At 35.4% G+C, this 24,211-nt stretch overlaps 3 protein-coding genes across 3 annotated transcripts; all 3 read left to right on the top strand.

The window, feature by feature from the left end:
- On the top strand, window positions 1-2,161 carry LOC110797819 (uncharacterized). The gene is made up of 3 exons (XM_022002938.2): window positions 1-150; window positions 569-618; window positions 1,361-2,161. The coding sequence occupies exons 1-3, from the start codon at window positions 39-41 to the stop codon at window positions 1,658-1,660; spliced, it is 462 nt and encodes a 153-aa protein (XP_021858630.1). The 5' UTR covers window positions 1-38; the 3' UTR covers window positions 1,661-2,161.
- A 941-nt stretch (window positions 2,162-3,102) lies between these two features.
- On the top strand, window positions 3,103-10,428 carry LOC110797820 (proline-rich receptor-like protein kinase PERK4). The gene is made up of 9 exons (XM_022002939.2): window positions 3,103-3,258; window positions 3,865-4,645; window positions 5,264-5,755; window positions 6,985-7,065; window positions 7,230-7,300; window positions 7,406-7,482; window positions 8,058-8,205; window positions 9,201-9,362; window positions 10,065-10,428. The coding sequence occupies exons 2-9, from the start codon at window positions 3,997-3,999 to the stop codon at window positions 10,335-10,337; spliced, it is 1,953 nt and encodes a 650-aa protein (XP_021858631.2). The 5' UTR covers window positions 3,103-3,258; window positions 3,865-3,996; the 3' UTR covers window positions 10,338-10,428.
- Window positions 10,429-12,738: 2,310 nt separating this feature from the next.
- LOC110797806 (U1 small nuclear ribonucleoprotein 70 kDa) lies at window positions 12,739-22,127 on the top strand. The gene is made up of 10 exons (XM_022002926.2): window positions 12,739-13,042; window positions 13,663-13,777; window positions 13,888-13,967; window positions 14,863-14,938; window positions 15,025-15,089; window positions 16,659-16,721; window positions 19,207-19,288; window positions 19,380-19,542; window positions 20,220-20,273; window positions 21,114-22,127. Exons 1-10 carry the CDS (start codon window positions 12,947-12,949, stop codon window positions 21,733-21,735), a joined length of 1,416 nt encoding a protein of 471 aa, XP_021858618.1. The 5' UTR covers window positions 12,739-12,946; the 3' UTR covers window positions 21,736-22,127.
- Window positions 22,128-24,211: the final 2,084 nt, after the last annotated feature.

Genomic DNA, 24,211 nt, shown 5'->3' with positions numbered 1-24,211 from the left:
AAGAACAAACATACCCATTTTTTCTCTACAAACAAAGAATGATGCATAATGTTTGGTCTCCTTGTTTACTTTCACTACTTCTCATCTTCTTCTTCATCGCCTCCACGGCCACAACCACGACCACGACCACGACCTCTTTCTCTCACCATGGTACATATACATATCGCCGTTATATACTCCGTACTTGGTTTTTTTTTACCGATTAGGGCTTATTTTTACTATTCTTTTAACCGATTAATTAGGGCGTATATTTACTAACTTATTGTTATACGTACTTGGTATAATTTGTTCCACATATATATACTTCGTATATAACTAAATTCTACTTGAAAGTAATGTTTAGGATGAAAATAATATGGCTAAAACTCTAAAAGGCGCATAATTAATCACTACGTTTTTCATATTATTCAGTTTTTTTAATCTCTATTCTATAAAGGAAGACTGAATATATTATGGATCAACATATATATATCCACCACTTTACTTTTATTTTTTTAATTATACATATTTTTATTTTCTTTAAAAATCCTTTGTTGGCTGACTGGCTCTATTGATCTCCATTGATTAGATGGACATGCATCCAGAACAGATGATATTAATAAGTCTTCTAAAGCAAAGGTACGAATTCAATTACCCTTATCACAATATAGTGATTTTAACCTACTACTGCGTATATGTATGTAACAATTTATCTTACTATTATGAAATACTGCAATAGCGTTAATTAATTTATTTATTTATTTACTTGCACTACAAGAAATTGTACTATTAACGACGGGAAATCCCGTCGCGAAAGGCCGATAATCGTTGATTAACGACGGGATTTCCTGTCGCGAACCCGTCATAAAAGGGGGCCGTCGTTAATAGAAATCCCGTCGTAAATCCGTCGTAAACCTGTCGTAAAAGAAATTTGCGACGGTTATTCCCGTCATTGTTTGTTTTTAGGCCCGTCGCAAAAGACTTTTGCGACGGGATTTTTGACCCGTCGTAATTAGGTTGTCGTTAAAGATACAAATTCTTGTAGTGTTGTGGTGGAAATCTTGCAACTTTTATGATTAATTAAAGTGAATTTCATAAATAATGCAATGTTTCCCTTTAATTCAAGTACATAATTTATTTTATTTTATTTTAACAATGCAAATACTCAATCAACATACTCTTACTAAAAGGGGTATCTTACTACTCCGTGTCAACTTATAATTAAGTTTCAATAGTATCTCACATTTTGCCCTAAAATTTGAAGACTTGTACATTTCTAAATGTTGCAATATTTTTGGAATCGGAGAAAATATATATATTACATTACCTGTGTGTCTTGCATGACGTAATTTAAGATATATTATTAACATGCTTCTTTTAGGTGACACCAATGCTAGCTAAGGCCGCAGAGGCGTTAAAGAGGATGAATAATGCAAAAAGACAAACTTCACTAAAAAAGTCGTTTTCAAAGGACAATGTTGTTGTTACTAGATGCGACTATAACAATGTAGCAAAGGTTTCATCAAAATCAATACCTACATTAGTAAATGAAGCTTCAATCACTAAAGAAAGATGTCAAAAGATCGGCAGAAAACTTATACCAGGACAACAAGATATGGATGCTTTTGTAACTTATGCTGATTATCGTGGACCGCAGCGCCATCCACCAAAGAACAACTAAGGAAAACTAAGAAGTAATTATGTAATACGGAGTAGTAACTACTCGATACCTTGTGACTTGGAGGTCACAAGTTCAAGCCCCATCAACTGCAAATGCTTGGGAGTGGCTCAAGCGATGACCTGTGGAGCTGGGCTGGTTAACCTGTGCTAGGTGCTGGTTCAGTAGGGTCCCTTCTTCTTACCTTAAAAAAAAAAAAAAAAAAAACTACTCGATACAAGTTTATATACGTATTATTTTTCTTTTGGAGTACGGAGTAGTAACTACTCGATAGTCGATACAAATCTATATACGTATTATTTTTCTTTTGGGTTTTTTTTTTTTTTTTGACATCGATTTTTTCTTTTGTTAGTTGCAACTTTTGGTGTTGTATACCCCAAAAAAAGAAGGGGAAATAATATATATTGCACTCTTTATTTTTATTTATATTTTTTTTGTACTAGTTTTATCTTTTGTAATACTTCCTCTGTCCCTTAATACTCGCACCGTTTTAACTGGACACGCTTGTCAATGCACAACTTTGACCACCAATATCTTTAACTACATATTATAAAAACTTATAAAATATTAATATTTTGAAAATATATATTGAGATGTAGCCAACAATATATTATATATTAACATATGTTTTCATATACTATAAATAAAATAGAGTCAAAGCGAATTATGTGAATAATGCAAAAAGTCAAAACGGTGCGAGTATTAAGGGACAGAGGGAGTATTATACTTTCTCCGTATTTTAATACTCGCAACATTTGGACTTTTGCCACTATTCATATAATCTACTTTGACTATTCTTAATGCTTTTTATATAAGATAAAACATAGTCATGTGGGATCTTGTTAGATTCGTCTCAATGTGTATTTTCAAAATATTAACTTTTTATAATTTTTGCATAAAGAGAATTTAAGATATAAATGATCAAAGTTGTGCATTGGCATGCGTGAAACTAACAAACGTTGCGAGTATTAAAAAACGGAGGAAGTATTATTTGTACGTGCATTTGTTTAAAAGTTCAGTTCATATGTTTAATTTAGAAATCATGTTAGTCTATGTCAAGATTGAGAACGAATTTGAAAACAATACCTAAACTATGTTTAATTTAAATTTTCTTAAACATAAAATTGAAATACATTTTACTAATGGTTACATAGAAAATGAAGCTTTTGGTAGAACTTTTTTCCCTTTTAGTTAGCAATATTGTACCAAGTATTTACTCCATAATTGTTTTCAATGTACATTATATCTTAATTTAGCACTTAAGATTGCGATTATTGGCCTATTATTATGTTGAATAACTAATAAAATATGGTGTTTAAAGACATAAAAGGATGTAAATTAGCTCAAGAGTGCTAAAATGAAGGGGAGTCATGAATTAAGGCAAGAGTAGGAAAGAGAAAATGAGATTAGGGAGAAAAACAATTAAGTTAAACAAAATGAAGGAAATTAATTAAGAGACAGAACGATTAGATCCTTTTTTGTAGGAAGGAGAGACTAATTGAAGGATTATGTCTTCCTTTCTATCATGCCATCGACCTTCCACTCCAATTTTTGCTTCTCTTTCTTCTGATTTTCCTTTTCTAATTACTCTCTTCCTTCAGGTTCTCTCTCTACCTCTCTCGATCTCTATCTCGAGATCATATCGTATAATATTATTTTTATGTAATATTAGTTCTACAGTCGAATTTTATCTTCAGAGATAAATCACGATAAAATATGATCATACTAGATTGAATTAATTAATTAATTAAGATTTCTGGTTGAAGATATGACATTTGATTCACACATTGAGAATCTATTGTTGTATATCATTAGTAATTATTACAATGTTAAATGGTGCACCTAAGGTTATCTAAAATGGTGCACTTAATTGGTTAAGTGCACAATGTGTGTATAATCTCAAATTCATGCATGTTAGGAGCACATGTTAAAAATGATGCACCAACTTTAGTTTGGATATTCTTTACATAATCTAACATCTTAAAATAATAAGACAGTTATAATATCAATGAGATCTTGGTCTATTGGTTTAGATTAAGTTCTGCGTATGATACATTTCAAGTTCAAATCTCCTGCCCTCGTTTATTAATTTGTATTGTCCTTGTGACTCATTCGCCTCAAGAAACGTAATCCGATTTCTAATCCTTTGATTTACAATTTTTTGTTTTTGTTAATTTTTTGTTTGTTGGTTAATAATCATTAATTAGGGCTTGGGAAGAATTAGAGGCGAGCAAAAGGAGGAGAGCCAAAGGGGTAAAGATTCTTAAACAAAAGCTTTTTTTCATGTTGAAGTAAATAGTTATAATTGGAAAGAAAGAAAAGCTAGGAGGCCGGTGAAAATGGCGGACGACGAATCATCACCTTCACCTGATCAATCACCACCGTCAGGATCATCATCATCGTCATCACCAGATTCATCACCACCACCACCACCACCAACTCCTTCATCCTCCCCGCCACCGCCAGTGCCACCCTCATCACCACCTCCGTCTCCTCCGGCGCCAACCGAAGACTCATCTCCATCTCCACCACCCCCGTCAGAGGAACCACCATCGCCACCAACAGAGAAATCACCATCGCCGCCATCGCCACCCACAGAGAAATCACCATCGCCGCCTCCTAAAAAAGATAATAATAATAGTGGTAAGGACAATGACAAAAAACCTCCACCAATTGATCGTAACGGCGGTGGCGAGCCGCCTAAGGATATCCCGTCGCAACCTCGGCCGCCGATAGAACAACTAGCTCCACCGGCACCGCTCGGTTCGTCGGCTGAATCACCATCCCCTTCCTTAACCGATGGAGGCTCCGCTCCTAAAGGGCCGTCGAAATCGAATAATGACGGTGGTATCATAACCGGAGTGGTGGTGGTTAGTGGCCTCTTGCTTTTTCTAATGGCTGTTTGTGTAGTGTGCTTAAGAAAGAAGAAGAAAAAGAGTGAAGGTATACCCTCTTATGGTTGGGATGGTGCTTCTAAAAAATCTCAAGGTACGTAACCATTATTTTAAGTTTTTAGTTTTATAATTTACTATTCCAAAAATATAATATTGTGTTTGGCAATCAGTTGTTAGTTGTTATGTAGTATTAGTTGGTTTGATTGAATTACTAGTTGTTTGTATAAAGTGTTTGGTAAACTAGATGTTAGATGTATAACTTGTAATGATATTTAAGGACACTGAAAAAGTGATGTACGTTGGTATGGGTTTACAATTTTAGACAATGAATGCAAAAAATTCAAATAGCTTTTATCCTAAAATTCTTTTTCAAACATCTCATAACTAAACACTTATATTAGTTTTTTTTTAAAAAATGATCGTCAAACCTTTAGTTTGCAGGCCTCGAAAGCTCCTTTTCTCTAAAACTCTCATAACTAAACACACACCGAGACAACGAAAAGTTACATTACTACATTTTACCACGTCACTTCATTATAACAAGCATGGTTGAATTTCATTCTAAAAACAATTGGTATTGTGGAATTGCCCATCAAATTTTATTATATCTCGGTCATTTCTTCTTCAATGTGGGACAACTATTGATCCCAACACACATGTGAATTTCCCTTAACGATGATTCATTTTATTGCTATCATAACTTTGATTTCAGGTAACAATCAATATTGGCAATCATCTCCTCATGACCACCACGCAGTCAAGATCCCACCACCTTCCGGCGGAGGCGGTTGGGGACATCCAAATGGTACAACTAGCGACGAAAGCGGACATGGCCCAAATGCGGCGGCGATGGCGGCGTCAATACCAACATCTCCAAGTCTAACACTGGGTTTTAACAAGAGCACCTTCACCTACGGCGAGCTAGCGGCGGCGACGAACGGGTTCGATAGGTCGAGGATGTTAGGGCAAGGTGGTTTCGGATACGTACACAAGGGTATTTTACCTAACGGAAAAGAGATCGCCGTTAAAAGCCTTAAAACTGGTAGTGGACAAGGAGAGAGAGAATTTTCGGCGGAAGTTGAGATTATTAGTCGTGTTCATCATCGACATCTTGTATCCTTGGTGGGTTATTGTATTGCTGGTGGACAACGGATGTTGGTCTATGAGTTTGTTCCTAATGACACTTTGGAATTCCACCTCCATAGTATGTTCTTTTATTCTCTAATTTTTAAACATATACTATTTTACATGTAGGTTGATATAGTGGGTCCGTGTAGAGACCGTGGCCAGGCTAGGTCGGGCTTCGGGTAGAGCCCACGTGTCGTGTGTCTAAACGGGTCGGGCCCACGACATGCCCACGTTGTATCGTATTGGGCTGGGCCAAAAAGTTCAAAATAAGGCTCGGTCCAAGCCCACGGGATTTCATGTCGGGTCGGGCAGACCCGTAGTGCCTAAGGCTAATTTTACTAAACTTAGTGTGCTTTGTCGTGTTGGGTCGAGTCGTATCGTGCTTTGTCCTGCTTTTTCCAAAAAATTAAGGCTCAAATCCGGCCCACGGCCCACGACTTCGTGTTCATGCCGTGCCGTGCTTTTTTCGTGCTTGTGTCGGGTCGTGCTATCTTTGTGCCGGTCGGGTCGGGCTTCGGGTTGCCCCGGCCCACAAACATCTTTAAGTCCGTGAGGAGGTAGATAGAGACATTACAGAAAACTTACCATTTAAGGTATAAATGAGTAAAACTGATTATCAGACACGTTAGCCCATTGAGTAAAGGGTTGATATAGTGGGCCTGAGAGGAGGTAGATAGAGACATTACAGAAAACTTACCATTTGAGGTATAAATGAGTAGACCTGAATATCAGTCAGGTTAGTCCATTGGGTAAAGGGTAAAGGGTAAAGGGTTAAGGGTCAACTTTAAATGACTTTTATTGAATCGGGTCATTAGTGTATAAAGCCTTACTGGACACTTAGACATGGTCGATTATGGGTTAGAATATTAACCCAATAAGTTAGAAAATAAAATAGATAACGTAAAAATAAACATGTGAATGGATTATTAATTACATGGATTGTCTATTGACTCTCGTTCTATCTTTTTTTTCTTCCTAATTTATTGGCCAGTCAATTATCAACCCGCTATTGACCTTTGACCTGCATCGACCTGCCCCACTATTGACCTTTGACCCGCATCGACCAACCCGCTTTGACCCTTTAAAAAGTGACCCACTAATAATTGTGGCGATCCTGACCCAATCCGTCCGATAACTAAATCCAATTGCGAGAGTAGAGATAAAAACTAGGTCTTCCATATCGAGTTTGTTTAGGTCATATTAATACATACTAGCATGGTATTTACTTGGTTTTTTTTTTTTTTTTTTTGAGAAATGGTATTTACTTGCTTAGTTTCTTATACATTAATGTTGATTCAATTTCAGAAAAAGGTGAATTGGATTTTCCAACTAGGCTTCGCATTGCACTTGGATCGGCTAAAGGGCTTGGTTATCTTCATGAAGATTGTATGTTCTATCAATTTTTCTTTATGTGTTGTCCCTATATTTTGTTTTTATCATGGTGCATTTACCAACTAAGCTTATAAGTTATAAAGTTCCTTTACTTAAAATACTTTCACCTTAAAAATTGTTTTGGTGTGTTTCTAATGGTACATTTACGGATTTACCAGGTCACCCAAGAATCATCCATCGTGACATCAAAGCTTCTAATATTTTGTTGGATGAAAACTATGAGGCCATGGTACATTCTTCAATCTACTTTTCTCGTCATCCTTATATGTTGCGAACTTGTGTATGCGACAAGGTAATTTTTTGACATTCTTTTGTCAACTTGGTATCGATTTAGGTTGCTGACTTTGGACTAGCTAAGCTTACCTCTGATACAAACACCCACGTCTCTACTCGTGTGATGGGAACTTTTGGGTGAGTACGTGATGATCTCCTAATTGTTTTACTCGTCGAAAAACTTCTAAAAATTTAATAAGTTCTTTTAAAATTTTGATTCAAAGACCAAATTAAAGTCAACCACTTCACATAAAAGTTATAGAAATCATCATTTGGAGAAGAAACATCTTGGTCATTTAAACTTCCTTAACGATAGAGCAATTTTGGTACAAAATTCTAAAAGATATTAGAATTTCCACAATACACCATATTTTACCAAAAATCTCAATCTACCGTTCATGTCACCAAAAAAAATCGACTTAAAAAAACAGTACAAAACTACTAATTCAATTAGTGGCTAATGTAGGTAAACCGCTAAGTGAATTAACGGTTTTGGTTTAAATGACCGATTGAAACGATGGTTTTGGGTTAAGCAAGCCGCCGATTGAAAAATGGCAGTTTTGTTCTCAAGTAAACCTCCGCCAACTGAAATGGCGGTTTTTTTTCTCAAGCAAACCGCAATTAAATTGGCGGTTTAAAAATTAATTGGGAAAAAATAAAATATTTTTTCAAAAGACATGTTAACGTGGACGGTACATTGGAATTTTTTGTAGATATTTGGCTCCAGAGTATGCTTCAAGTGGCAAGCTAACAGAAAAGTCGGATGTTTTCTCATATGGTGTCATGTTGCTAGAAATTATAACTGGACGTCGACCAGTTGACCCTCACATGAAGTACATGGAAGATAGCTTGGTTGATTGGGTATTTCACGCAACTAATGTTTTATACTTCTATCTGTTCATTTTTACTCGCAACGTTTGTCACTTTTACGCATGACAATATACAGCTTTGATATTAACATCTTTAATTCTCTTTAAGAAAAAATTATAAAAAGCTAAAATTTTGAAAATACATATTAAGACGAATCTAACAAGATCCCACATGGCTATGTTTTAACTTACGTATAAATCACCAACAATAATCAAAATACTCCGTATAATATATGAATAGTGTAGAATTAACAAATTGCGAGTATTAGAAATCGGAGGAAGTACATGATACAATAAGTTTAGTCGTCCCAAATTATATAGATTTGATAACTTAATTGACGACTAAAACTATTGAATCGATCATGACTGTACTTATCATAAACTTCATGATGTTTTGTTTAGGGCCGAGCAAAACTATCTGAAAAACCAAAAACCCGAAACTCAAACCGATATCCGATCCAAAAAAGTGGGTACCCGAACCGATAACCGACATGGTTATCGGTTCGGGTACCCGATCCGATATGGTTATCGGTCGGGTACTCGATTCGAAATTTGGTAATTGGATATGGTTACGGATATCATTTTATAAATAACGGGTATTCGCAAACGATCCGATAAGCCATTTTTTAAGTTTTTCCAAATTTAAATTTTTTCCCAAGAGCTCAAAGTCCTATATGTTACGTAATAATCAATGTATAATTCGAGTAAATTCTAATTTCATTAGTAATGTAGTCAAAAAATCTTGTGTTAATTGTTGGTATTTAGTGTTGAATGATATTACAATAATCTAGTTATAAAATCTATTTTTTCTAATTGGATATCATAACGGATACCCCATATCTGATCCGAAAGTTTGGGTAACCGAACTTAACGGTTTGATTCATGGATATCAATTTTAGCCTTATTAGTTATCGGTTACCTGATCCGATAATGTTATTGTCGGGTACCCGACCCATTCTCACCCCTAGTTTTGTTCATGATCCACAGTCCAGGCCGCTCCTAACAAAAGCCTTGGAAACTGGGAACTACCATGAGTTTGTTGATCCACGTTTGGAGGGAAACTATGACCCGAGTTTAATGAAACGAATGGTAGCTTGTGCTGCTGCATCCATTCGCCATTCTGCTAAGAGGCGTCCTAAAATGAGCCAGGTTTGTACAATTAGTTACATAGTTTTTCTTAAATTCTTTTAAATTGACATATATACTAATTCCGTTCAAAATGATCTTTACACTTTACCGTTTTAGTTTTTTTTCATACCAAAAGCTTTTGTGTAAGAGTGTAAGACAGCCTAACGGTTAGACCACTTTTTTGATACTAACTAAACTAGTATACAACATAACTAAAAGTAATAAAATCATAACTAATTGAATAACAAAATAGTTAAGGTATAAAGATAAATAGTTAAATTTATGAGTCGAATAGTTATTATTTTTTAACAAACTTATTAGTAGTATTAACTAAAACTCATAAAATCTTAACTAATTGATCTCATTGTTTAACTAATCAGTTTCATGGTTTAACTAATCAGTTTCATTAGGTGACATCAAAGTGGTCTAACCGTTAGGTTGTCTTTCCTGAAAGTGTGTAGTTTCATAATGATCTTTACACTTTGCTTTATTTTATTTTTAGACATGAAAAATTACTACCTTACCCTTCCTATCCCCACAATATTTACAATTTCCCACTCACTTTCTCTGACTTTATTCATATTTTTTTTCCTTACATACACCCATGTTTTTACACATTTCACTTACTTCTATCTTAATATTTGTGCAAATAGTAACTGTAAAAAATCTTTATAAAACAGAGATAGTATAATATCTGATGTAATAAAAAAATATAAAATGCAGATTGTTCGAGCATTGGAAGGAGATGTCTCACTTGAAGACCTAAATAGTGAAGGTGGAAAGATAGGGCAAAACTCAATGTTAAGCTCATCAGAGGGCTCAGATTATGATTCTCGTGCATATAGTAAAGATCTAAAGAGGTTCAGACAAATGGCATTGGCAACTCAAGATTTTGCAAGCAGTGAATATGGAGCAACCACTAGCGAATACGGGTTGAACCCGTCTAGTAGCTCAAGCGACAATTCAAAAGAGATGAAAAGCAAACATATACCCTAAAAATGTTTTAACTAGACTAATTAATTTATTGCATGAATTGGATTATGGTACACATTCTAATTGTTTTTTTAATCATATAGAGATTAATCCATTGTTTTTCTCACAAAATCTCATGCATCCTAGCTAGTAGCTACATATTCGATCTTCTCGAAATTGGGCGAAAGAGATATAAAACGCTACTCGGCTATGTTATACTCCTAAGTACCATTTAATAAAAACTTCTACTAATTGGTAAAGAATGAGCGTTCATGTATATGTGTTTTCCACCTTTTAAGCCATAGAATGGATTTGTACGTATTACTCAATACATGATTTTATGTACTTTTTATTCTTCAAAAAAAATGAATAGTAACACTCATACATAAATATGCTTTCATATGGTCAATACTTGTTAAATTCCATTCATACTATGCTCGTGGGAATAATTTTAAGAAAGCAAGCGATTGAAGAAGCTTTTTTTGGTTTTTTTTTTCCCTAATGTGATTAAACATGGTAACCATGGGCCATGCCCATCAATTAAACTTATTGAAAAAAATATAGTGGAGATCAATCCATTGTTTTTCTCACAAAATCTCATGCATCCTAGCTAGTAGCTACATATTCTTCTCGAAATCGGACGAAAGAGATATAAAACGCTACTTGGCTCTGCTATATTCTTAAGTACCATTTAACAAAAGGCTATAACTTCTACTAATTGGTAAAGAATGAGCGTTCATGTATGTGTGTTTTCCACCTTTTAAGCCATATAATGGATTTGTACGTATTACTCGATACATGATTTTATGTACTTTTTATTCTTCGAAAAAATGAATACTTGTGAAAAAATGAATACACTCATACATAAATATGCTTTCATATGGTCAATACTTGTGAAATTCCATTCATACATATGCTCGTGGGAATAATTTTAAGAAAGTAAGCGATTGAAGAAGTTTTTTTAATTTTTTTATCCTAATGTGATTAAACATTGGTAACCATGGGCCATGCCCATCAATTAAACTTATTAAAAAAAAATATAGTGAGAAAGATTGTACCATTGAGCTTAAAGATGACACTTCCTCTGTTTTCTATTACTTTTACCATTTTTTTTAACGAAAGTTGTATATTACTTTCACCATTTCATTATATGGTATATTTTTACACGCTTTTTGGTGCATTCACACACTAAACCAATACTCTATCCTTACTCACTTTTACCCTAATCTCTTCCCCCTCTTTTGTTTGTTTCATATGGACAATTTTGGTATTTATAATTTTTCTTAATCTTTGCGCGCAACCAAATGGTACAAGTATAAAAAAAACTGGAGGAAGCTAGTATGAGAAACCATAAAATATCATCAAAAAGGTTTTTGATTAAAAGCATTTTGAATTATTTCGAAGAAAGTTTATATAATTTCAGATAAATAAGTTCTAATAAGTTCAAGCAAACGCAAGATATGTTTGTTTCAATTTTTTTAAAACTTATTTCAATTTATTTCAGAAAAATAAGTACGTTCAAAATATAAGTTCATACTGCCGCCGTTTCAAAATGATCTCTACACTTTCCGTTTTACTCCGTTTTATAATTTTCTTTACAATGTGTTTTATTCTATTTTTTTGATATGAAAAATTTAACATCTTACCCCTCTTACCTTAAAAGGCCACAACATTTACAACTTTCCAATAAATTTCACTTTTTTTTCTTACACCCACCCACCCATATTTTTACATATCTACTTTACTTTTATCCATATTTTATTATATTCATCCACTTTTTACACACTTTTCTTATTTTATCTTAATATTTGTGCAAATAACCGTAAAGATCAGTTTTAACGGAGGTAGTATAAGTTTAGATAACTTCAGTTAAACAAAAATAAGTTTATTATATACAATTTAAACATACAAATAAGCTGTTTGTCAACAAAAATAAATTCAAATAAGTTAAATTTAGTCAAATTTAGTTGAATCAAACAAAGTCTTGTATTTGAAGTTCAGATAAATCTCTATTATATAAGTGAAGAGTTGAGGTTACTTTAGTAAATCCACTTTTGGTGTCCCTCTTGGATTACTAAAATACCCTCCACACTTATAGAATAGAGAATATAATTACAATCTACCCAATAAGAAAAGCCCAAAGAAACATTTTAATTAATATAGCCCCATAAATAAATTCTTACCATTTTAATCAATTTATTTATATGCGTTCGAATATATCTAACTTATATATTTCTTATATTCGTATGCATCGCATTTATATTATCCAACAAGTTGAATAATCCGTCTTCATACTTGGGCCTTTGAGTCCATTAAAGTGGTAAATACTGGGCCAAATAATCCATCCATTTCCAAAACCGACTCAATCGGACTTAAAAAATGACCGGGTATTAATTCAAGTAGTCCGACTCCAACAAATATTTTTCGTCTGTATAAATCTGCGAGCCTAAACCCTTTCCCGGTCCCGGCTTTCCTCTTTTGTTCTCTGGTTTTTCACTGTCCCTTTTCTTCCGATTTTCCGGCAATCTGATGCATTCTTTTCTCTCTCCTCTCAATTCGATTTTCCTCTGAAATTAATCCCCCCAAAAGAAAATCAAGAACCCTAACCCTAGTTTTGTGAGACGTCTTCCGACATGGGAGACAACGACGCCTTCTTGCGTAGCCAGAATGCCGCCGTTCAGGGTCGTACCAAAGCGCAGAATCGTGCTAATGTTCTTCAGCTTAAAATGGTAAGATTTAGGGCTTTGATTTTGCTTAATCAAAAGTTTTTTGTATACATCTTTTATTTTTGTTTTTAATCTCGCTTTTATTTAGGGTTTGTCTGAATCAGCTGATAGTGTTAAATTCTTTGATTTTTGAGATTGTGTTATCGGGATTTTTGTTATCAATTTGTACTTGTGCTGTGCTTTGAGCCTAATTTTGTAGATGTGACTTCACGAGCTGGAAAAAATCGAGTTTTAGATGTTACTTGTACAGTTCTGTAGATATGATAGTTTAGTGTAGTAGTTTAACTTTTTCTTTTGTTGTTGTTGTTGTTGTTGTTGTTGTTGTTGTTGTTGTTGTTGTCATGGGTCGGGGAGTGCTGTGGATTATTGTATGATCATGCAGCGTTTGAGATTTCCTTGATTATTTGCAATTGCAAAATTGACATCAATGATGTTACTTGTACAGTTATGTAGATATGATAGTTTAGTGTGTTAGTTTAACTTTTTTTTTTTTTTGTTGTTGTCATGGGGCGGGGAGTGCTGTGGATTATTGTATGATTATGCAGCGTTTCAGATTTTCTTCATTATTTGCAATTGTGAAATTGACAACAATTGAATTGAATTGTGTGAAAATTTTCTTGCAGATTGGACAGTCTCATCCGACTGGTCTGACTCCTAACTTACTGAAGCTTTTCGAGCCTCGACCTCCATTGGAGTATAAGCCACCACCGGAGAAGAGAAAATGCCCTCCTTATATGGGTAACATGCTTTTTTGATTGATTTTATTAGCTTTGTGTTGTATTGCAATGACAAGCAATAAGAGTTTTTCTTTTTCTTTTTTAACCAATGTAAATTTATTTTCGATGCAGGGATGGGGCAATATGTGAATCTATTTCCTGACCCTGAGGATCCTGAGTATGCCCCACCGGTCAAAGAAGGCGAAACTCCGGTATGTTTCCCTTGACTGTGCATGCCTTTCGAAATGCTTTGAGACTTAACATCTAGTGTTAACATCGGTTTGTATTTTTAATTTGGATACAGAAGCACTGTTTTTACTTTCATTGTTCATTTTTCCTTTATGTTTGCTTTGATGCATAGTCAATAGCTCTATCTATACTTGTTTTGTTGTATTAAATTCTTTGAAAGGTTGTAATTTACAATAGTCTGACATCAGACAACTAAAGCTGATGGGGGCGGGAACTCTTTGATCCAGATGATTATATTTGTTGTTTGGCTACTCTCCCTTGATCTCATGTGGTTTAAATGACATCTTTGTGATTTATCCATTCTTGTAATCCATTTATGGGATATCCTTTCATGTAATCTATGCAGATTTTTAGAAGTATTATAAGATTTCCTGTTATTGTGCCAACGAAGTTCGATAGGGATTGGAAGTTTGGCACATAGATGAGATTAGGTGTTGAAGAAGGGGATTCATTATGTGCTTAGGGTGTATAAATCTTGTTGGGACTTTGACCTTCTTTTGCGTTAAACCTTTTTAGTTGATGTTGTCAATTAGTACTTGTTCATATACCCTTCTCCACGATCAGTGGAGATCTTCTTTTTAATGTCAATCATAGCTGTTTGTTTCTGTAAAAGTTATTTATGTGTTAGTTGCTGAGCAGAATGAATGCTATGCCTTTTATGTTGGCCTTGTTGAACTTTTTCTATCAGCATTTCAAGTGTTGTGCTTGTTCATTCTCGCCATTTTTATCTGATAATCTTTTACAAGCGGGTGGAAGTTTTTTTGGCAGAAACGAGTTGAACTTTAATGGTTTATATTTGCATGTTCTATTAGTTTGTCTGACTACTTCTGTATCTCTATGTTTTTCCTCCTTGAGAAGACCCAAAGGAGGGCCAGAGTTCACCAATTACGCCTGGAGAAGGGTGCTGCTAAGGCTGTAGAAGAGCTAGAGAAATGTGATACCCTTTCCTAGTTTCTGTCCTTTTCTTATGTATCTTTTTTCTTTTCATTTAAGTGAAAGTTCACATTTTTTGCATTGCAGATGATCCACAAAGTGACGCAAATGCCACTGAAGACCCGTACAAGACACTATTTGTTGCTAGGCTGGTAAGCCTCATCATCCACTTGAGTGTTCTTTTCCATTCAATCATCTTTAAACGTTTACAAGCATTACCACTTATGAAGTATGGTGTGGTAAATTAGAACAGGGAAACTTCATTTCTCCAAAAAAAGGATTACAGAAACATATGCATATATGTTGATTGAAAAAATAGTAATTATTTTAATTACTGTATTTTTAGTACTCGACTCTTTATGAGTTTAACATAAGAATATCCCTATTATTCTTATTGAAAATGATTATTGTTGCTTAGGAAGTAGGAACTGACCTGGAAAAAAATACTCCCTCCATCTCGTTTTACTTGCCCTGCTTTGACCAAAAAACTCCCACAAAAATTGGTCAAATGGAGCAAAGTAAAATGAGAGACAGAAAGAGTATCAATAATTTCATGGTTGGTTTGACGATTATTACCTGATTCACTAGTATGAGTACGAGTTTGCATTTCGCTCAATGCACTACCAGATTTGCTAAGGACAATAATTTACCATTTTCATGTTATAATTCATTTTTTCGGTTACCGGTTCATGGGGTGATTAAAGAATTAGGTAAAACCGAGTCTGACTAATATGCCCAGTCCTTGAAGACAATATCACTCTCCACCGACTTTCTCTTCCTGTTGAATATATGATATCTCTTGCTCTTATCTCATGCAATGATCAACATAGCCACATAGGGGAGGGGAGTGTGTGTGTGGGGTGGGCTGGGGGTAAATAAAATTCATGCGAAGCTTGTAGGTTTTTACTTTTCTAGCCCATTCGAACTATTTCGGTTAGGCCCTTGAAATAAGTAACGTTTTGATTTAATTTTATCATGACCTATTTTAGACGTTTCTGGAGATGTGACATTTTCTAACAAGCAGACTCTTTTACTCAGGAAAGCCAAAACTCAGGGTTTCCAAGTTTCCAACCTCTTTAGGTGTTGCTTAGCTTACCACTATAGTCAGTTTTGACAGTTGCCCTTTTAGATAGATAAAGAAACTTTCAGTTTAAAGTCTCCTTTTTTTTAAATCATTTATTATCCACTATGTCCATTCTCATCTTGATGGATTTAGTGAATGGTAAAATATTTTTAATTCTTAGTTGCTTGTATTGTAATCTCATTAACTTTGTGTTGTTTTTTAAATAATGTTTGTCTACAGAAATGGCATATTTCATTTTTTTATCTGCTATTGAATTTAATCCTTGCTTAGATGAGTTGCTTCATTTTTTCGATGAGTTGCTTCATTTTAAGTGTCTACATCTATTTCCAGCAGCTTGTGTAATTCACTTGTGCATTCCATGCCTATCTCAAACACTGTTTCACTTGTGCATTCCATGCCTTTCTCAAACACTGTTTTCTTTCTTTTCGTTTAGGGTACCACGCTAAGGTCGTGATTCAAAGAGCTATGGGTTCTTAAGCTTTTTATTTCCTGTATAGTTTACAACGTCACAAGGACTATATAGTCGGATTTAGAAATTTTCATGTGTTGAAGTTTTGTAAATTGTCAATGCGAAGAGCATCTATTTTTATCTATGGTGTGACAGAGCTGAGTAGTTTATTTGCTTTTTTTTATGCAGAGTTATGAGACCTCAGAGAGCAGGCTGAAAAGGGAGTTTGAAACGTATGGGCCCATAAAGCGGGTAGGTATTTATAACCATTCCCTTGGGGAATCAGGTTCTTGCGTTTTATCTTCGGTAAGAGGTTACTTGTGTTGATGACGGTTCCTCCTCCGCCTGCTCTTTGTTTTGTCCTTGTGGCAATTGACAAAGTATAAAAGTTTTTCAATCATTTTGCTGGAATGATTTTCAGCTTGGTTTTAAATCTTTTTAGAGTCATTAATGGTTTTTGTAAATGAGGTATTCCATTTCTGCTAATAAAAATTTCATTGGTTATACTTCTTCCTTCCCCTAATTATTGCACCATGTAGAGTTTTTCTCTCCCCAACGCATGACTGCCACTTAATATTTTGAATTATGTACAAGTAAAGATTATAAAAAAAATATGTTTAGAAAATATATGTTGACACAAATCTAACAAGTTCTTAGATGACTACACTTTTTCTTACATGTAAATCACAAAAGATGGTCAAAGGTCATAGTATAAATAGTGTAAAAGCCCACATGGTGTGATATTTGGGGAACGGAGGAAGTGTGTTTTTTGCAACAAAAAAGTTATTGGGATAGAATCTCTCTGGCCTTCGTGGTAGAAGTTGGATTTTCTTTAGGTTTTAAAAAATAATAATACATAAACAGGTAATGACCCCATCTTGTTTGTGCTTCACACTCAATATCTTTAGCTTTGATTCCAAAATGGGGGGGGGGGGGTTGAGGATTTTGTGTTGCATCATGGTGGAATATTATGAAGGTTCAAGCACATTTAAGTGATGGGTAGGTACGATGTTCATTGTTGCCGGAAATATTTCTTATTTTGGTAATTATCCGTGTTCATTTTGTACTGATAATTGGAAGAAGGGAAAAGTGTTCCCAGTGACTGTAGACTCAGCCAAGATTTTGTTCAGAATTCTTTCTAGTTTTGAGGTGCTAATGCTGGTAAGGCGAGTTTGTTTGAGATGCTTGATATCCAAAAAATATTTGCTAGGTTTCATCATGCTTTACATTCCTGATTCAATAATGTTGCATCCTGCATGAAGTGAAATATTGTGTTGTATATTATTCATCAAGATAATACTTCCTCTGTTTTTCTTTTAATTACACCATTTGGGTTTGAGCACAAAGCTTAAGAAAAATAGTAAATATCAAAATTGCCCATGTGATAACAAACAAAAGAGAGAAAAAAAAGTTAGGTAACAATGGTAAATGTGAAATGTGAGTAAGCCTGGTAAGGGTAAAGTGGGGATTTGGTGTGTGAGCATGTGAAAACATACCATAAATGGAAATGTTGCAATTAATATACAACTTCCATAAAAGGCAAATGGTGATTTAAAGAAAAAACAGAGGAAGTATCATTCATCTTGACATGAAAGGGTTATTGAAAAGGCATTTATCCCTTGTAATATAAACTTGTGTTAATTTCCTGTCTTCTGCTTGACAAAGTTGGTAATTGAGGGTTAAGTCTAAATGTTCGTTTTGTCTTCTGGGTGCAATTAGATTCAAGTCCGCCTGTAATTTCTTGTTAGATAATATAACTTGTTCCTATGGTTATTGGTTTTATTGTAAATGGCTGTTGATCCTTGGTGGCAAAGCTGAAATAGTAAGTTGTGCGGTGCTAAAGGCGCTTTTCATTTCGGAACCTATAGCACAGGTATCTTTGGTTGGCAACCTCGTAAAACAATAGGTCTGTCTTGCATATGCTTTGACAAACAGTGTTCCTTTGCCTTAGATTTGGGTGGTTTCTCGAAGTTTGTTATATGCCTTCAGTTCTAGCGCCTAGGTATTGACACTACCTGAGTATGAAGGCCCATGCATGGTCTTTGAGTAAAGTTCATGGAGAGCTGGTGTGATATGTCAACCCTATGGTAATCCATTATTCCTTTTTTATGTTCGGTTTTGAATTTAAAGCTGATACTTCATCCTCCATGGCGAAGCTGGAATAGTAAGTTGAGATACATCTACTGTGCCTCTGTGACTTTCTTTTTACAAGCTACAAAAGGAGACAGCTCCCACACTTTAGCTGCACTCGGTAAAAAAAATCGGGAGTACAATTTCTCTCTCTTTTTTCAAATTTCACTACATGCAATTCTTTACTAAGCTCTTTTGTTCATCCAAAGGCCACCGAATTACTCAAAACCTCTCAGCCGTCAAGTAAGGATCCTGGTATTTCTAATTCTAAACACTTTTTATTCTATATTGAAAGTTTCCCTGGTAAGGGGGTTAGTTATCTATAAATTTCCCTGGTAAGGGGATTAGTTGGTTCAAGGGCTGGTAAATTGGCACTCACATCAGTGTTTCTACAACTCAATGGCGGGTCGTCTCACATGTGGAGCTTTATTGATTAAAGGTGCGCGGCATAGTGCCTGGCTGCCGTACCATCAAGGAATTCACTTATAGTAGATTGTTAGCTATGTTGCTTTGGATGATAAGCAAATGTTCTTGAATTTATCTAGCATGTTTCTTTTTGTCTGTTATTTTCTTGTCCCTATAGTTCTTTTCTCATTGTGTCTTTCAGGTCAAAATGGTCTACGACAAGGAGACAAACAAACCTAGAGGCTATGCTTTTATAGAATTTTCGCATACAAGGGACATGAAAGGTTTGTTTGCTATACTGCTGTTATTCCAGTGATGGATTGGGTTATAGTTTTCTTTAACTTTGCTTAAGTGACATGTCTTATGCAACCGCAGCTGCATATAAACAAGCTGATGGAAGGAAAATTGATGGAAGGAGGGTTCTGGTGGATGTTGAGCGTGGAAGAACTGTTCCTAACTGGCGACCTCGGAGATTGGGTGGTGGACTAGGAACAACTAGAGTTGGAGGTGAAGATGTCAATCAGAATAATTCTACGAGGTAAATGACGTTGTTGATATATTGTGAGAGTGCATATATATATATATATATATATATATATATATATATATATATATATATATATATATATATATATATATATATATATATATATATATATATATATATGTTGGCTTTATTTTGTATAATTTCATGTCTGGAACATAAATACATGTTTAAGCCTTACTTCCTGGTGTAAAAAGACGTTTTCGGGTTTATCAAGATTTGTTCCACCTCGGAAGTGCATTTCCATTTTAATTTTCTTTTTTATGAAAGTTATATATATGCTTAATTTCTTAAAAGAGTAGCAAGAACCAGAGGAAGGTTGAGGAGGGATTTCTATGCTTGATTTGAGGGGTCAGATGTACAATCTGCGCTTAAGAAATTATGACACTTTGCTTTGGCGATCAGATGAGCTTTTACAGACACTATTTGCTGGGTTATTGGTCAAGGAATCTGCTTAGTACACTAGAAAGATCAATATAACATGTATACCTTCGGAGATGATTTAGTTCTACAGTGATCTTGTAAAGATTGGTTCATGTTATTATTTTTGTTTGAATATATTATGTAGCCTCTACTTCCAATTTTGGTTGCTTACTGTCTGAGCTCTTGTTTATACTTTTGCAGTAGTAATATTTTTCAGTGGTTGAAAACCTGTTTTTGTTCTTTCTCAGGGAGCCACAAGCTGGAGGGCCTCGATCAGAGGAGCCCAGAATACGAGAGGATAGGTAATTGCATTAATTCTGTATCTGATTTAATTGTCCCTTTTGTAGCTTGCTCTGCCACAGGGTAATATTTGCTTGAACAGTTTGGGTAATGGAATGATAACGCTTTGTTGCTTTGGATAGACGACGAGCATGTGGAATTCATTCATGTTAATCTACTAATACGTTCTCTCCTTTTACTCGCAAGTGTTGCTGTGGCAAATTTTCTTCTCCTTATCTATGTTGTACAGAATTGGAAAGGTAGAATGGAAACAAAATTTCATACAATGAGGAAATATGCAACACAGAACCGTACCAACAAATCAAACATCTTGCTTAGAATTCTAATATTTTGTTTTTTGGCTGATAAAAAAATGTACATTGAATCAGACCAGCTATTATGAGGGCATTTCTGGTTCAACTGGCCTGTTGTCTTAGCAACCTATTAAAATGAAGCTATGATAGTTGGTTTGTGTAAAGAGTTTTTTAGAACGAAAGGTCCTTTTGTGATTAAAGGTCTCCTGGCTCCTGATGTGTGGGGGTGGATTTGCTTTTCTTATGCCCATTGTTACCTAATTCTTTAATTACCCCACGAACTGCATACCGAAAAAGCGAATTATAATATGAAAATGGTACAATTTTGGTCTAATTTAGGAAATTAGGTAGCAAATTGCGTACCCTAGCCCAGTATCATACTAGCGAATCAGGTAACAGTGCTTATGCCCATGAAAACACTTCCCCTAGAGTTTCCAGGTTTCAGAAACAGGAAATGTGATATTGTGTTTCTGTGGATTAAAACTAATTTATTCCTTTTTACTTTTAATTTACTCTTTATTGATATTAAATTCATGGTCAATTTTCCAGAGAAAAATCTCGAGAAAGGGGAAGAGAGAAAGAAAGGGAGCGTGAAAAATCTCGTGAGAGATCCCATGACAAGCCAAGAGATCGCGAGCACAGAGAGGGTAGACACCACAGAGACCGTGACAGAACCAGAGACAAGGAGAGGGACAGAGATCATGGCCGTGAGCGTGATCGTACACGTGATCGTGATAGAGGCAAAGATCGTAGTCGTGACTATGATCGAGATAGGGATCATGGACGCTCCCGTGATAGGCATCGTGATAGGGACCGTGATTATGAAACGGGTGAAGCGGACCAGGACCGTGGGCATTCCCGTGATAGGGATTATGAGTATGATCACATGGATGCAAAACATGACCGTAGCAGCAGCAGGCATGGTGAAAAAGAGAGAAGTTATGATCATCATGCTGGTGCTGCTGATGAGGATCGAGGGTGGTATGATGCTGATAACGGGCACAACAAGCGTTCTGAAACGGAGCACGATGATGACCATTACGGGCATCAACAAGGAAGGGGACAATATGATAAGGATGATCTGGGTGGTGATAATGATCGTTATAATCAATATGCTAATGAGAGTGGTCCTACGGATGAAGATAAATACAGTTATGACCGAGAAACCTGAAGAAGTTGAAGTGACCATAAACTCGAGAAGGATGGGAAGATTTTGGGTGAAATTTTCATTTTCGGACCTTTTTCGTTGATTGCTGAAAGATTTTTTAAGCTCTTCTGGTGATTATCATCTGCAGGTTGAAGATTAGGACATTTTGTTTGTTGGGAGGTATTATTGTATTGGGACTAATTAGGTATGAATCTTTTCACATATAACAATTTCTGTTTTCATTATGTCCTTTTGGTTGGGCATGCTCTTGCTTGTAATTGGTATTGCCTCTGGTATGACCCTCAGCATGTCATTCTGTATTAGTTTTGCATCCCTTTCAAAACTGTAGACAATTGGGGTTTATGTCAAAATGTATTCTCTTGCTAATGGTAGACTTCTGTTTCAGCTCTTGCCAATTTGCTATAGTACAAATTTAATGTACTTCCATTTCAAGGATTTTGTGTTTTCAACAAAATTAATGATCTAAAATCACAAGTACTCAATTTTGTTGAAGTAATATGAGATGTTTAATACATATATTGATGTTTTCCACACTAATTCAAAACTGTTCAAAGCCAACTACAGGAATTTTGGGAATTTTAATTCTCAATATGTTCAGAAAGCAATTGTTAGGTTCGATTGGCGGCTCCTCCTCATCCCAGTGCTGGGCCGCTCGAAGCTCTACCAAGCTTTGAAAACAACTTGTTTGTTCTTATTCATCTCAAATGAAAATGACCCTGTTTTGCATGAAATTGCCTGAGATGACCTCTATTCCGGGTTACCCATGACCCGCCTGTACCAGCATGATCTATGGGTGAACTGGATCCAAAAGTGTGTTGTGTGCGGGTTAAAATTTTGCTCTAAGAACCTTTAGTCAAACACGATCGAATGCATATTTAAATTTTTCTCCTTTAAAAGGAAAGACACTTAGACCCGCTCCCAACTAAAGATGGATGTTGGTTGGGTTGGGCCAAGTATTAAGTTGTGGGTCATGGGCTGGGCATAGGTCACATTTTTCGGAAAAGCTCGATAAAGTGCGCTAAAATTAGGCTTTGGCACGACGGTAAGACACAATAGCCCGTAGGGATGGGTCCTGTATTGAACCTTTCAGCCCGGCCCGTCACCATGCAGAGTGGGACTGGCATGGCTAGGTTCGTTTGCCTCGTGGCTTTGGCCCGACTCACAACCATTTTTACTCCCAACCCGACCCAACTCGACATACAATCTGGCCATCGTAGGGTTGTTAAATCGTGTCATCGATTGTTTAGTGCTTATGGATTAGGTATATCGCTTTGGGTGAAATTGGATAATGTTTTGTGCTGATCATTGTGCTCATTCGGTTTGAATATTTGAATTTTTTCCTTAAAGTCATTTCGATATTTTAAGATGTCAAATCAATTTTTGACAGCCTCGCAGCCAACCATAATCCGATCCAAGTCATGTCACCCCCACACATAACCAAACCGGTCTTGGATCCCAACCAAGCCTTTATCCAACCCGGCCCGGTCCAGTCTAGACCCGGCGCAGTCTCCAAGACACCTCTACTTAGCAATATGTACTACACTACTACTACTCCATAGCATGAAATTTCTTAGCATTTGCTTGACGATTTACGCTTCCTCAATTTGTCGAAGCAGTCCAATAATATGCAAGTGTAATCATGGTCTGCAAAACTTGTAGTTCACTTATCAAAGTTACGTCACAGAGAAGAAATGCACGAAAAAAGAGTAAAGTTGTCATTTTTTGTTGTGAAATTTCGTTGGAACTTCTTATATTCATACATACTCAAGGAGGAATTAAGCAAGCAAGCTTCCAAGAAATTTCGTTGACAGTTAAAACGTCTTAGTATAACTCTATTTCCTAGTATAACCCTATTTCCTCCCCAATAACAATTACCAAATTAGGCTAAAGGGTTAACCCACATCTTTCTATTTTTAAATTTATTAGCCCAATTCAAACCGTGTAGATTTGTTGGTAAGTCCAAAGTGTATGCTTCAAGTCTTAATAAATATTGTTTTTTATGTCAAGGTCTTGAGGGGTAACTCGTGACAACTTGAAATGTTTGGAATTCAGCGAGTTTTAATATTAGTATAGATATCGATAGTTATTGCCTTGCTTCGTTTCTGAACCCTTTACGAGTGTTATTCTCGTATTAATTACTAATTAAAATATTTTCGTACTGATTAAGATTAATTATTGTGAATTTTTCTGAACATTAAAACACAATATGTTTAAGAGTCAAAATTCTCTATCCCACAATTTGCGTACCACTTATATATGTACCTTTTTTTATGCAAAACAAGAGGTAAGCCTCGAAAGGAAAAAACCTAAAACAACAAATACTACGGAGGAATAAAACGTACGTGGCATAGCCTCCCCTACAATATCATCTTGTAAAATACGACCTAAGTTTACGGGAGGACTTGAATCAACTCAATTTTGTTGTTTGTAACACCTTGGTTGGCCAATCAATCTGCGGCCCACTTATATGTCACTTCTT

Source organism: Spinacia oleracea, chromosome 3 (genome assembly GCF_020520425.1).
Source record: "Spinacia oleracea cultivar Varoflay chromosome 3, BTI_SOV_V1, whole genome shotgun sequence".
Taxonomy (NCBI): domain Eukaryota; kingdom Viridiplantae; phylum Streptophyta; class Magnoliopsida; order Caryophyllales; family Amaranthaceae; genus Spinacia; species Spinacia oleracea.
Note: the sequence above shows the minus strand (reverse complement) of the source record. Positions and strands in the feature narration are given on the sequence as shown.

What these genes read in the sequence shown, in the direction of transcription:
- LOC110797819 (XM_022002938.2), top strand. Translation starts at nt 39, where the DNA reads ATGATGCATAATGTTTGGTCTCCTTGTTTACTTTCACTACTTCTCATC. An exon ending in GACCTCTTTCTCTCACCATG is followed by an intron (nt 151 to 568) that starts GTACATATACAT and finishes TCCATTGATTAG; the next exon opens with ATGGACATGCATCCAGAACA. An exon ending in ATAAGTCTTCTAAAGCAAAG is followed by an intron (nt 619 to 1,360) that starts GTACGAATTCAA and finishes TGCTTCTTTTAG; the next exon opens with GTGACACCAATGCTAGCTAA.
- LOC110797820 (XM_022002939.2), top strand. Translation starts at nt 3,997, where the DNA reads ATGGCGGACGACGAATCATCACCTTCACCTGATCAATCACCACCGTCA. An exon ending in TTTGGAATTCCACCTCCATA is followed by an intron (nt 5,756 to 6,984) that starts GTATGTTCTTTT and finishes ATTCAATTTCAG; the next exon opens with AAAAAGGTGAATTGGATTTT. An exon ending in AAGATAGCTTGGTTGATTGG is followed by an intron (nt 8,206 to 9,200) that starts GTATTTCACGCA and finishes CATGATCCACAG; the next exon opens with TCCAGGCCGCTCCTAACAAA.
- LOC110797806 (XM_022002926.2), top strand. Translation starts at nt 12,947, where the DNA reads ATGGGAGACAACGACGCCTTCTTGCGTAGCCAGAATGCCGCCGTTCAG. An exon ending in CGTATGGGCCCATAAAGCGG is followed by an intron (nt 16,722 to 19,206) that starts GTAGGTATTTAT and finishes TGTGTCTTTCAG; the next exon opens with GTCAAAATGGTCTACGACAA. An exon ending in CCCAGAATACGAGAGGATAG is followed by an intron (nt 20,274 to 21,113) that starts GTAATTGCATTA and finishes TCAATTTTCCAG; the next exon opens with AGAAAAATCTCGAGAAAGGG.